Source organism: Lathyrus oleraceus, chromosome 2, assembly GCF_024323335.1.
Source record: "Lathyrus oleraceus cultivar Zhongwan6 chromosome 2, CAAS_Psat_ZW6_1.0, whole genome shotgun sequence".
Lineage (NCBI taxonomy): Eukaryota > Viridiplantae > Streptophyta > Magnoliopsida > Fabales > Fabaceae > Lathyrus > Lathyrus oleraceus.
Window position 1 is genome coordinate 137,995,763 of NC_066580.1, and position 14,326 is coordinate 138,010,088.

At 36.9% G+C, this 14,326-nt stretch overlaps 1 protein-coding gene across 1 annotated transcript; it reads left to right on the forward strand.

Annotated features, from left to right (window-relative positions):
* Positions 1–9,831: 9,831 nt before the first annotated feature.
* Positions 9,832–13,017, forward strand: LOC127118506 (PWWP domain-containing protein 5). The gene is made up of 2 exons (XM_051048712.1): positions 9,832–10,065; positions 10,173–13,017. Exon 2 carries the CDS (start codon positions 10,193–10,195, stop codon positions 12,779–12,781), a length of 2,589 nt encoding a protein of 862 aa, XP_050904669.1. The 5' UTR covers positions 9,832–10,065; positions 10,173–10,192; the 3' UTR covers positions 12,782–13,017.
* The last annotated feature ends 1,309 nt before the right edge of the window (positions 13,018–14,326 follow it).

Here is a 14,326-nt window from a genome sequence, read left to right on the forward strand (position 1 = left end):
CCGCCACTATAGGGTAAAGCCAAAAAGAAAGACTGGATTAAGTGTTTGGGCATGACCCCTAAACAACTCTCAATTGAGGAGATGGACCGTCGTTACGACATCCCAAGAGGATAGACAAGGAGTCCAAGGAGAAGTATGATTGATCTTAAAAGGTGGTACAGATTGGATGGATGAATAATGATTGATAACTAGGGTGGCAATATTTTATGTAGATTGATAAATAAGATAACTCGCGAAGAATCTGAACTCTCCTGCCTACGTATCCTTATTGTGCAATGAGAAAATCAGAGCTTTCGTAGTTCAACCCGCTAGGGATGAAAACAAGTGGTTTGATAGGATTGCCCAGAGGCGAGGTAGATTTCTTAACAAGTAAGGAGGTGGTACTAACCATAGATGATGAAAAATCACAAGGACAAACGAGGTTTAGCCAGAGTCCGAACTCCATAAGGAAAGAACGCTTAGATCTGTATCTTATGGGAAAAGAATGAAGCCAGAGTCTGAACTCCATGGGCTGAAGGGGTTTGCCAAGGTCTGCACCTTATGGCAAAGGATCAAGCCAAAGTATAAACTCCATGGGCTATAAGGTTGCCAAGGTCTGCACCTTGAGGGAAAGCAACAAAGTAAGCCATAGTCTTAATTGATAGGCAATGCCTGAAGCTAATGATTGAGAAATGGGCATGCGACTCTTGCAGGGAATGGATGAGGATTGACTGATCGGAATTGAGGTGATAAGAACGGAGAGAGAAGAATTTCTGTTGTCGCTTGTGTTGATGAAGACCTTATCAATCGTTCGATTTGAGTTGCGCTAAATTCTATGAATATAGGTGAATACGATGAGTGTTGGGTCATTCGTCCCATACCCAAAGATACTCAGAATGGGGGTAGGAATTCTCTAGTCTCATTCCTTCCCCATTGCTTAAGGCTCGTGTCGTACAACTTGATTCATGATTGATAAGTTGTTGGTGTAGTCCTTGCTTGTAGCACAATGCTTTGTGAAGGGAGAGAGAGAGATACTTGTCGATCGTATGATTAGAATTATGCTAAAGTCTTATGAATAAAGGTGAATACAATGAGCGTTGAGTCATACGTCCCATACTCAAAGATACCCAGAATGGGGGTAGGAATACTTCAGTCCCACTCATTCTCTATTACTTAAGGCTCGTGCCACATCCTTCTAACTTTGACTTGACAAGCTTTTGTAGTTTCCACCTTTGATGTGCTCGTATAATCCACTGCTTGGTATGACTGAGGATGCCTTGATGGAGAAATCTGACTTGAGGCTTCAAGCTCCACAACTTAGAAGAAAAGTCTTATTAAGCGACCAATGGTCTTTTGGTCACTCAAATTAGACTGCGGGATTATACAAGTTCAAAGAATTTAATTAATCAAAATTGCTTTTGACCAATTTAATCATGGATTTGTTTTGATTTGAGAAACTAGGTAAGACCTAATCTAGTGGTTAGCATGGAATTAGAATATCCTAAGGGTACATGACATGGTTAGTCAAAAGTTCGATTAAAAGTCCATGTTAAAATTCCTAAGGGAACATGTTATTGTTAAGACTCTAAGTTAAATGCTATTCCTAAGGGAGCATGTGATTTTATGAGTGAAAATGTCCAAAATTACTCCTAAAGGGTAAAATGGTCTTCCAAAAGTATCAAATCATGAACACAAATTTAGTCAAAATCTAATTAAAAAACTATACAAAACTTCAATTAGTTATAATTAAAGCCTAGAGCCTAAATAAACCTAATTAAAATATTAACAAGACAATTAGTAAAATTACCAATACAAAGCAAAATTAGAATTGAAGGTGATTGAAATGGTAATTAACATGTTGGGACAAGGGGTGTAGGCCCTAAATAAAGAATGCAGAATCCAGTAGCAGGGGGTGTAGAAAGCAGAGTATTGGGCTTAATGGCTAAGCCCAACAGAAATTGCAAAGAGACATATGGAAGAAATCAACACTCACTCTCTCATCTCTACACATCATCTTCAATTCTCAGGTCGAAACAGAACCACCACCGGAGTTCCGGCACCACCGCGCTGGAGCCGGCCGGAGTCAAGAAAAAGCATCATTTTCTTACTCTTCTCAACCTCTTCTATCCTAATCACTTATCCATTCTAACCATAAATTAATAAATTCTAGAAATTGAGCAATTAAAGTCAAGAACCCTAAGCACAACATCTGAAATTGAATGGAGATGGAGGAAAGTCACATCATCAAACCTTGGGGTTTTAATTCTCCACTACACAAGCTACAATATGGTATAAAAATTCAGCAAACAAACACAGATGAAAGATGAACATTCACCAACCTACAAGACGGAGGATTGTCTTGGATTTTGTTGCAGGTTGGAAGTGATAAAGATGAAGAAGAGAAACCCATAGATATGTTACATTGAACCTTCAATCTTCTCCTTCTACTACGAACTCATCCTCCTCAAGAATCAATTATGAAAAAAAAATCTGAATCGAATTGTTGTTGTTGATGTTGATAATGTGAATGTAGGGATGATTATTAAATGCAAGATGTTTAGCCCAATTGATAACAAACTTCAATATGAAACTTGCTCTAATGGTGGTTTGAGCTTTGGTGTAGGGTGAAGAAATGGAGAAGATGAAGTGAGAAAAGTTGAAGGTGATGTTTGCAGGAAAAATGTGAGGAAGTAGAGAGAAGTGAAGTCCTCAAATGATGGTGAAGGTGCAAATTTATAGTGATTAGGCTTGGGATCAATGAGGCTTGGAGTTAGGCTTGGAGTTAGTTAAAAGAGGTTTGGAGTTAGTTGGGATGGACTTAGTGAGTTTAGGTAGTTAACTCACTGAGTTGGAAGTTAGTTAATTGGTTAATTTAGTGGAAATGGTGGTCTATGATTGGCTATTGCAAGTGACAATTTGAATGAAATTAGCTTCGATGTTGGCTAAGGCACAAGATATAACTATCATGACTTGCAACTGTAGGTTAACAGTGGTTGTGTTATGTGATTTTGGTCTTGGTTGCGATTGTGCAAGTTGAAAGGTTTGTGGATTTTACTGCACTTGTTTTGCTGTAGAATCATTGTATTCATAATGCATGTGGTTGAAGCTTGATGAAAAACCTAACCTCGGAGTGTTCATGCAGGTGTCCACACTTGTCTTGGACGGAAAGCCATAACTAACTTCAATGATGAAGGATCATGTTTCAACCCCAAAAGTTCCCTTCTCACATTAATAGCATAAAAATCCTGCAAAATAAGCTATGAGTCGTCTCAAACAGTGATTTTCCCAGGGTTTAGTCAACCGGGGAGTCGGCCTGTTCGGACCCGCGACGAAATGATTGAAAGGAAAATTAGAAATGAGTCAATGCAAGGCATGAATGAGTCAACTCAATCAGGAATTCCCAGAATTAAGTCGACTGGTAGGTCGACCTGTTCCGACCCGATGGAACATGGTTCAAAGAAAGAATGAGCATGATTCGACACAAAGAGTGAGTGAGTCGATTCACTCAAGTTTCCCAGAATTGAGTCGACCGGTGGGTCGACCTGTTCGGACCCGGGGGTTTTTCGTCGAGTCATGAGTCGACTCATAGGGCTAAAAACCTCCAAAAATGAGTTTTTTTCAATGTAATACCCTTTTTGCACCCTTTTTTTTGTATATAATGAATATTTTAGGGATAAAATGAATGGAATTGACCAATTGAATGGAAAGGACTTGACTTAATACATGAACACGACCATGAACCCAAACTCAAAATCCATGACCGACACATGGAAGCGGGGAACGTGACCCTAGGGACCAAGCAATAGTGGCATGACGGTGGTCGAGTGAATGAATGAAGGTGGATGGAAGTTATGAGACCAAGGACTTGGGTTATAACCAAAAGACTCGAGCACCAATGGGGACAAAATGGACAGACCAAGTGCCGGATGCTGAATGTAACACACTGAGATCACCTGAGATTAGGGTTTTGGAGGCTTCGGTGTCTTGGTGCAAGTCCAAACCAAGCGTTTCCAGTTATTGTACCAACAAACCAAAGCCCTGCAAGCTAAACACTTGAAATCTATGGTAATGAATGATGCTTATGCATGAGGTATTAATGTATGCAATCGGACTCTAGTTAAACGGTTAGATGGAGATGTGAAGAAAATGGGAAGGCAAATTTTGGGGTACAACAGTGTCAGATAGAGATCTGAGATTTACATCGAGGTTTTGGGAGAGTCTGTAGGCTACTTTGGGTACTACGCTGAAGTTGAGTTCTTCTTATCTTACATAGACGGACAGCTAAATAGACAGGACTATCAAGTCTTTGGAGGACTTCTTGAGGGCTTGTGTGCTAGAACAAAGAGGTAGTTGAGATAGCTACTTGTCGTTGATGGAGTTTACCTACAACAATAGTTTCTATTCTAGTATCAGAATGTACCATGTGAGGCGTTGTACGGTAGGAGGTGTAGAACTTATTTGTATTGGTATGAGTCAAGCGAGAGTGGTGTGCTCGGACCTGAGATTGTTCACTAGACGACTGAAAAGATCAAGATGATCCAAGAAAAGATGAAAGCATCACAGAGTCGTCAGAAAAGTTACCGTGATAATAAGAGGAAATAACTTGAGTTCCAAGAGGGATATCACGTGTTTTTGAGAGTTACGTCGGTAACTGGTGTTGGTCGAGCTTTGAAATCTCGAAAGCTCACGCCGAGTTTTATTGGTTTGTACCAAATTTTATAGAGGATAGGAAAGGTGGCCTATCGGATTGATTTGTCGCCGTCGCTTGCTAATTTTCATGATGTGTTTCATGTGTCTCAGTTGAGGAGATAGATTTCAGATCCATCTCATGTAATCCAGGTGGATGATGTGTAGGTGAGAGATAACCTGACTGTTGAGGTATCACCCGTGCGGATAGAGGATCGAGAAGTGAAGCAGATGTATGGAAAAGAGATTGCCTTAGTGAATGTAGTTTAGGGTGGACCAGATGGTGGGAGAATTCCTTTGGAGCACGAGAAGTAGCTGAGGGAGTCGTATCTGACTCTATTTTCCTCATATAATTTTCGAGGGCGAAAATTTCTTAAGTGATGGAGAGTTGTAACACCCCGTTTTTTTATTAGATATTTTATTATATTTTAATTGTTTGAATTATATACTTTGATGATTTATTTTATGTTTGGATGTTGGCGGAGTATGTATCCTTGAGTTAGGGGTATAAAGGGATGATAGAAGTAAGTAGAATAATTTAAAATTGTTTTGATAATTAAAAATAATTATTTATTTATTTTTATTTTATTAATTAGTGAAGATAGAATAATTGAGTCAAATGTGAGAATTTGAGAAAGTTAGTGGGAGGAAGGAATATGAGATAATTAAGTTTGGTTCAAGTTGGTGATTTGGAAAAGTTTACCCTAAAAATAAAAAGTTAAGAAAAACCTAGGTTTAAGGAGATTTTCACATTACATGACATTTGAGAAAAAAGGAGCAAAGAGACAATAGGAAAGATGATCAAGGGAAGAGAGTGAAGGTTTCAATTCAGAATTTTGCAAGGAATTCAGGTAAGGGTGGGAACTTGTTCCAATAGTAATGAGTATGGTAGAATGGTAGAATGGAGGAACCTTTAACCTCCTTTGGATTGAGTGTTCTGATTCATAATTTTGAATTCGGATGCTATGATGATTATTATATGATGATTATATAATGAATTTCGTGTGCCTTATATGTGTGTAGTTTTCTGTTTTGATGATTGAACTTATATTCACCATTGTTACAATTTTGAAGATTTTAAGCATAATCTTAAAATTGTGGTTAAATGATTTAATTGTGTTAAAACTGTAAATTAACTTTAGATAATTATAGTATTGCATGAGTTGTAATTTTATGAGCGTTTAGCTTTTTACGGAATCGAAATCAGAGGTCCGGAAGGCCTCAAACGATGAAAAATGCAGAAAATTCTGCATTATGTCCATCACAATCGCGAGCCTTTTTTATGTTTTTCAGTCAAAATCGTTTTGACCATAACTTTTGATTCGTAAGTCCAAATCGAGTGTTGTTTGAAGCGTTGAATATCTGAAATAGAGGGATATATCTTTGTTTCAGAAATAAAATAATTTTGGTGATTATTTCATGGACGTTTTTGGGGTTGAAGAAGATGAAAATTATGTTGGAAATTTTAGAAAACAACAACTTTTTAGTAATGTCTTCATGCACAGTTTTGATCAAACTTTCAACTCGTGAATCATTTTGGGTTGGGGTTTGAAGCATTAGAAAGCTGACTCTAAGAGATATAATATGATGGTGATAAGTGAATTGATTGAGTATTATTCTTATGCCTACTATGTTGGTGAAGTTTTTATTCATACGTTCCGGTTAATGAATTGTTGACATATCCAACGATTTTGGTCATAACTTTTATTTCGTAAGTCCGATTTTGATGCCGTTTGAAGCGTTAGAAAGCTAATGCTCAGAACTATAACATGGTAGTAATTGTTAATATGTTTTAATAATATTCACATACCTATTATGTTAATAAATGTATTGGTTTATACGTTTGGTTAATGAATCGTTGCATTGTTGTAATATCATTGTGTGATAATTATGTTGTTATCTCGATGATGTTAAGATGTTGACGAGTTGTTGTTGTTTGTTGATATTATTCATGTGGTAACATGAATTGGTTGTCGCATGATGAATGATGTGATGCATAAATGATGAGATGTGTGCGGGGATCCTTTAGGTGAACCTTGTTGTGTTAATGCATGTTATTTGAGAGTCATGCATCTTGGTGTACGGGTTTCAATCCAATTTTGGTGAGCCTCGATTCTATGGTGATGGATTGGGTGCGAGTAGCTAATTCTTATTATGAGGGATTAGTGAAGCGTTATCTATGTTGATGGTAACGAGTTTTGGTGAGCCTCGATCCCATTGTGATGGATCGGGTGCGAGTAGTTAATTCCTATTATGGGAGATTAGTGAAGCGTTACCTATGGTGATGGTAGCAATTTTGGTGTGCTCCGGTTCCAAGAAGGAATTGATCCTATGGTGGGGATCAAGGAGTGAGATGAACCTGAGTGTTCATATTTGGTACCACATGCATGTCGAGTCAATATTGAGTATATTGCATAAGTGTTCCATTATTATTGGTTGTTATTGATGTATTGTTGGATGAAATGTTGTTGCATATGATGTTAATGACAATTGATATATGGTTTTGTATGATGTTGATGATAATTGAGATGTTGTCGTGTATGATGTTGATTATGATTTGGATGTAAGAATGTGATATAATGTTGTGCATGATTGTGTAGATGTTGTAGTCTATTCTTCATTCTATATCGTTATTATTGAAATGAATTCTCACCCCTTCTGTTTGAATGTTGCCTTTACATGAGCGTCATGCAGATACTCAAGAGTAGTATTGCTGAAGTAAGTGGAAGGTGGCTCTTGGATTATTTCTTTATTTTGTCGCTTTTACTAGTGGTACCTTGCTCTGATCATGTAACACCGGGTTGGGTTAAACGCTTATTTTATTCCTTATGTTTGATTATGTTGAAGTCATAAGACTAATTTTGTTGTTGAGAATTCTTAAGATGTTAAGTTGATTGATTACAACTCTCTTATTTTGTTATTACAATTGAAGTTGAGACTAGATGTTATTACTTGCTTTATCTTCCATAATTGTGATGATAATTCCGCTGCGATGATACTTTAAAATGGAAGTGAGCATGCAGTGACAGGTTATGAATGTCTTATTATGTGAATATATAATACCGATCAGATGGGATGAATGCTATGTAAACATCCCAGGTATGACTCAGATAAGTGGGATGTCATGTAAACATCCTTATTACAAATGTGTGTAATGAAATTTCCTGTTGAAACCCTATTATGGAGCAGGGTGTGTTGTTATGAAGGTGTGACACCCTACGTGGTTTTATTTTATATTTAACTTACGCGATAAATTATGTACGGGGTATAGGGTGTTACAATTAGCGCCTTTGGGAACGACGAAGGAGAAAGATATTTTGTTCATGAAAAAACAATAAAATAAAAAGAAGTCACCACCATCGTCGCGACCACCAGAAAGGAACTACCTATATAGAAATCCTATTCCTAGCACATAGACACCCTTTTAAATATATCTCCAAAAAATCTATTAAAAGAGATTAGGAGTATGAGGAAACATTGTACCTAAGAAGAAATTGAAAGCTTCGTAAGGATAACGAGAGAAAATGGCTCGGGCGAGATTGCAGAAAATAAGACAAAATGCAAAAGAGAAAACCCTTTTATAGGATAACTCTTTGAGTCCCTTCAGGGTTTTATGAAACTCTGCATGCTAATGGCATGTATCGTTAACACTTGAAGTTTTTGAAGAATAAGCCATTATTGTTGAAATTAAATGAAGGAAAACACATCTATAGGGTGATTTATTGATATCTCGGGTTGACACATCTCAAACAAGCAGGGAAAACCAGGAACCTGATTCACCGGGCATGAATTATAACCGGAGGACTCGCCTGCTACTTCACACGCCTTCAATTGAGGGACCCGCCCTTCGCTGAGGGATTTATTCATAAAAGAGATCATTCTTAGCCAAGGGAACTGTCAATATGGCGAAGGGCGCATTTCAAAGAGGGGAGAGTAATTTTTAAACACTTCGCCCTTAAAAAAAGTCCTCATGCTTGAGGGACTATCTAATGTTGTTAAAATCTTACACTAGGGTGCATCGCCCCACAATTATGTCACCTAGGTGGGATCTAAGGGACTTGCCTGAGGGGCTCCTCAAACGTGAGAGTCAAGTAAGAAAGAGTCCCCACTGACTCCTACAAGATAGGTGATCAATAACTTCCCATAATAAAAGAGGAGCGGATAAGACCACATAAAGGGATAAAAACTCTATCTCATTGACACTCCTATAAATATCACCCCTAAAGTTGACAAGGGACATATTCTAAGTCATACACATCTTCTACTACCTAAGAGAGCATCCCGTTCCTTGTAACCATAATACACGATTATTCTAACCGCATGACTGCAATCAAGTTGCGTCAGCCACCAACAAGGCCTCTCACCTTACGTGAGTTGGTCCCCTAAACAACCTTTAAAATCACTAGACAAGGCCTTTTGTTGTTGTGAGCAAGCCTTCACCATCAAAACATGTTATACATCTACTAAGACCTCTGAATCTCCCTACCATTGCAGAGTAAACACGCACACCAATACTTTTTATTTTATCAGTACAAATATTTAAAGACAAATAGGTGAAATATGATAGATAAAGAATGAACATCTTCAAAATTATCACATACTCCCTCCGTCTCACAATGAGTGATTCATTTAGAATAAAAAAGTGCCCAAAAATGAATGATCCATTTCAATTTACAATGATTTTTTTTTCTTCAATTTTACCTTTTGATTAATATTATTTTCATCATTCCCAATATATAATAAATGTATTTTAATAAAAATATGATTATATCTTTCATTTATTTATTTTTCTTAATCCGTGTGAAATGATCCATTGAATCCCTCATTATAAAATCGAGAGAGTAATTCAATAGAATCAAATACTTCACACGACTATCTTCTTAAGTATCTCATTATTACCATCCCTCCTTCAAAATTCTATAAATATCACCCTGATTCTTCATTTTTGTCACATTAAGTATTTACTCCCTTCTTCCTTTACACATTCTCTATTACTACTTTTCTTTATTCCTCACAAAACTATCTAAGTTTCTCAAAATTTCTAATTATCATTAATATTATTTTAATTATTCATTTGTGTTATGTTTATTTACCTAATCTAAACTTGAATCACTAAAATGACACGCGTAAAAAAAAAAGAACATGCATCAAACATAAGGTTCGGCCACAAAACTTGTCTTTTCTGTTGGGTAACTAAACTATGGCACGCTTTCTTAATGCTTCACCCCTTTCTCTCTCTCTAAATCTCTCGAGATTTCCTCACACACTTCACACTTTTAAACGTTTCATTTCTCACTCTATATGAGTTCAGTTTCAACATTCATGTCCAAAAAGAACCATCTATTTTCTCTCTACTCAAACAAACGGAAAAAAAACAACAAGAATCTGCTTCTAAAACAGGTTTGGATTTCTTATCCTTCATATTATACTATTGTATTAGACCGATTTTTATGATTTACATCGTTGTAATATGAATGCATGCATGTGTTTTGTGTTTTTTGTTTTAGGTTTTAAGCTATAAATTATAATGGCTGAAAATTCCGACAGAAATGATTTAAATGCTGATGATGTTTTATTTGATCGAGAGAATGAGGTTTTGGGTTTTGATTCTTCAACAAGGTCCAATGTTAATGTTTCTGAAGCCCTAATCGGTGATGTTGGAGGAACGGATGGTTCAATGGACCTGTTTTCTGGGACTGATGTGGTTGGGTTTCACATGAACTCAGGGTGTGATGTTATGGTTAATGACTGTGAAAAAGAGGGTTTTTGTCAAGAAAAAGTGAATGGTTTGGAGGATGGAGGAATGTTTGGTGTTGTTGATGGTAGGTGTGATGGGAAAGTAGAAAAAATTTCATGTGGGTTGGTGGAGAATGAAGATGAGAAAAGTGTGATTCAATGTTCTGGTGGAGGTTCAGAGTCTGATAAAGATTTGATTTTTGGATTGAATGTTGATGTTCAGATTGAACAAGAATGTGAGAATGTGGAGAAAGTTGCGTTGAGTAATGAGGTTCAAGAAGCTGAGGACGGGGTTGAAAACATGGATGTCGATGCACAAGAGTCTTTGGATATGAATGTTTCGGTTTCGAGAAAGGCCTTTCTGTCAGATTCACAAGAAAATGTGATTCAGAATTATATCATAGGAATGAGTAATTCTGGTGAAACCAACTATGAGGATAATCGATATGACTGTAGTGGTTTAGATCTAGTTGTGGATCTTAATTCTTGTAGAAACCCTCAGGAGGATAATGTCTCGAGGGATTCGGTGTTTTCCGATGTTAACTATCATGTATCTGATTTAGTATGGGGAAAGGTTAAGGGCCATCCTTGGTGGCCTGGTCAGATCTATGATCCCTCGGTTGCATCGGAGATGGCAAAGAGGCTCAGGAAGGAAAACTGTTACCTGATAGCATATTTCGGAGATCAAACATTTGCTTGGAATGATGTGTCAATGATAAAACCGTTTCATAAACATTTCTCCGAATTTGAGAAACAGAGCGATTCGGAAATTTTCCGCCATGCCGTTGATTGTGCTGTAGAGGAAGTTTCGAGACGGGTTGAGTATGACCTGTATTGTCCTTGTGTTCCTGAAGTATTCTCTAAGCTGAAAACACAAGTAGATGCTAATGCTGAAACCCTTGATCAATCAAGCAGAATTGGCAGGGACAGGTTTATAGGTGCAACATCGTTTGAACCGGCGGAATGTGTCGGTCTTGTTAAATCATTAGCTCAGTCACCACTTACTGAGTTTGATAGACTGGATGTTGCAAGTGCTCGTGCCCAAGTGTCGGCTTTTAATCGTTCAAAAGGCTATTCAGAGCTGCCTGAGTTTGCAGTGCTTGGTCGGTTGTTTGAGAATGATATGGAAACTCAACCTGTAAGAGAGAAAGAACAGTTTGATCAAGTTAATGAACAAGTTTTGAAACCCGATCAATGCTCTTCGCAGAACTCCGCATCAACTTCACGTCGTGGAAGGAAACCAAAGGCAGCTTACAATACTTCTGATAATTGTTACCAGAATTTCCAAATTGCTGGTAATAGTTCAACTTCACGGCGTGGTAGAAAACGGAAGTTAATAGCTTACAATAGTTCTAATTGTTGTTGCAATAGTTCCCACACTGGAAACCACGCCCAATTACAGAACGTATCCGGAGATGATTTGTTGTCTCAACTATGCTTGGTTGCCAAAGATCCTGTAGGAGAAAGTTGCTACAGTGAGGTGATACATTACTTTGCGGAGTTTGGGAAATTCAGTGGCCGAAACAATTTTGCTTTCTTTCCGGAGGGATTGTCTTTAGAACAAGAGCAAGATGGTGAGACTGGAGTAATAACTTCGGTAGAACCTGCTGCTACAGCTTCTATATCGACACCGATGGAGGTTTGCAATGATTCTTATTGGACTGATAGAATAATTCAAAGCACTCCTGAAGAGGAGACACTCTTAGAAAAACAAGATAAAAGAGAGAAACTTTTGAAGGCTGACGAAATTATCCCTAATTCGAGTTTCGTGCATCAAGATAGTGACAAAAATCTCGGATCAGATCCCTCCAACAATGTGGAACATGATACTACTGATGTAAATCTCGGATCAGAACCATTCAACAATGTGGAAGATGATACTAATGTAAATGTAAATCTCGTGTCAGAACCTTCAAACAATATGGAACATGTGAACGAGAGTTCTCCAATGGCTCTTAATCTGATATCAGAACCTTCCAACAATGCGGAACATGATACTGATGTAAACCTCATGTCAGAACCTTCGAACAACTTGGAACATGAGAACGAGAGTTCTCCAACTGCTCTTACTCTTAAATTTACAAATTTTGAGTCAGTTCCTTCAGCAACCTATCTGAACCAGATTTTTGCTAGCTACGGGCCGCTGATTGAATCAAAGACTGTCCTGCTAGAGAAAACTAACTGCGCCAGAGTTGTTTTCAAAAGACGCGTTGATGCAGAAAGTGCTTTTAGCAGTAGTGGAAAGTATAGCATATTTGGACCTTCGTTAAAGAGTTATCGCCTCAAGATTTTGCCTCCTAAGCCAGAGAAAGGCACAACAAAAAAGCGAGGCAGAAAAAGCAAAAAAGAAAAAAGTTCGGTGGACGCCGCAGCGGTTTGATGCCTTGGCATTAGCTGGTGAGTTTATGTGAATATTAGTTCTATTATTTTGATCGGATATTATTTTTGGCTAGCAGTGTTGATACATAGAACTGAGTAACTGACTAGCTGGTGTTATATAGAAATCTTCTGAGGATAGTATCAATTCCACTTAATTATGATGATGGATGTATTTTTGGGACTAATATGAACCATGTTTGAAGTTTCATTTAGTATATGACTTTGTTTGATGACTTATATTTGTGAATACCCAAGGTTTTGATTACTGCATTTTCCTAGTCACATTTTAAAGTTAGGGGGATTGCTCTTTACATCCTTATCCTTATGTGATATCCCCACCTTTTTTACACAAATTTCAGTACAAATTGTTGAGCCATCTTTATTTTGCAAAAATTTGGGTGTGTTCGGAGATGCATCTCCTGACGCATCTTTTTTACACACATTTCGACACAAATTGTTGAGCCACTCTTAATTTGCGAAAATTTGGATGTGTTTGGAGATGTATCTGGGGACAAATTTTGTGGACAATTTTTTTTAGCTAAGTCTTGGCTGCAGTGTTGATGTTCAACCAAAACAATTGTTGATTTGAACTCGAACTCCAGTGGAGATGTATCTCACTGACATATGAAGATCATTTTTGGATTTTCTAACGTGTGGAATGAATATGGAAGGGTCAAAAGAGCAATCCTCTCTTAAGGTTATTCGAAAGTTGCATGATCCAGAAGTCCACTAACTTCAAATCTGATTGTTGATTCGTTTTGGTCTTTGGTTTGAACCAAAAGGTGTAAATATGACATTTTACATTTCAACGAAAGTTAAAAATAATGTATTTTTTCAAAGTTTTAGATTGAATGTCACCAAGTCCAAAGTCGTCATTTAGAAAGATGAATGATTACTTTAAACCAAATGAAATGATTCAATGGTGCAAGAAAATAGGGTTTCTATATGGTTTCATTCATCTATGCTAAACTCAAATCATTTGTTTATCTTTAAGTTATAATTATCTTAGCATTCACATTGAGATTCTTCACAGTAATTTTGTGATACTTTTTATCACAACCCTCACATTTTTATTTATTAGAAAGAAGGCCTTTTTTATCTTTTAACCTTATTCATCCCATCTTTCCAAGGCATTAAAGGAAAATATTTTTTTTTATCATGAATAGTTTTGTTCCTCAAAGTACCAAACAGAAACACATATAATGACGGTTCCACGTCGGTGTGGGACCGTGGTATTCTACTTATCATTTATTATTGTTTATTTTTTCCTATCTCTCATTAACCATATTCAATCATTCAAATAGATTTTTGAGATAATAATTAAGAAGATTATTCTTGAAAATAATGATGATGGATATATGTATTTTAAGTTTTTCGCACAAAATTTGATTTTTTTTTTTTATTTATTTTGCAAATATCAAATTATGTATGAAAGACTAATAGCATCGAATCAGATTCTATGGACTAAAAAGGAAATCACGATTACAAGATGCATGCAATTTGATAAATATTGGATTGTCTAAGTTGATTTTCAAGAATAATTTAA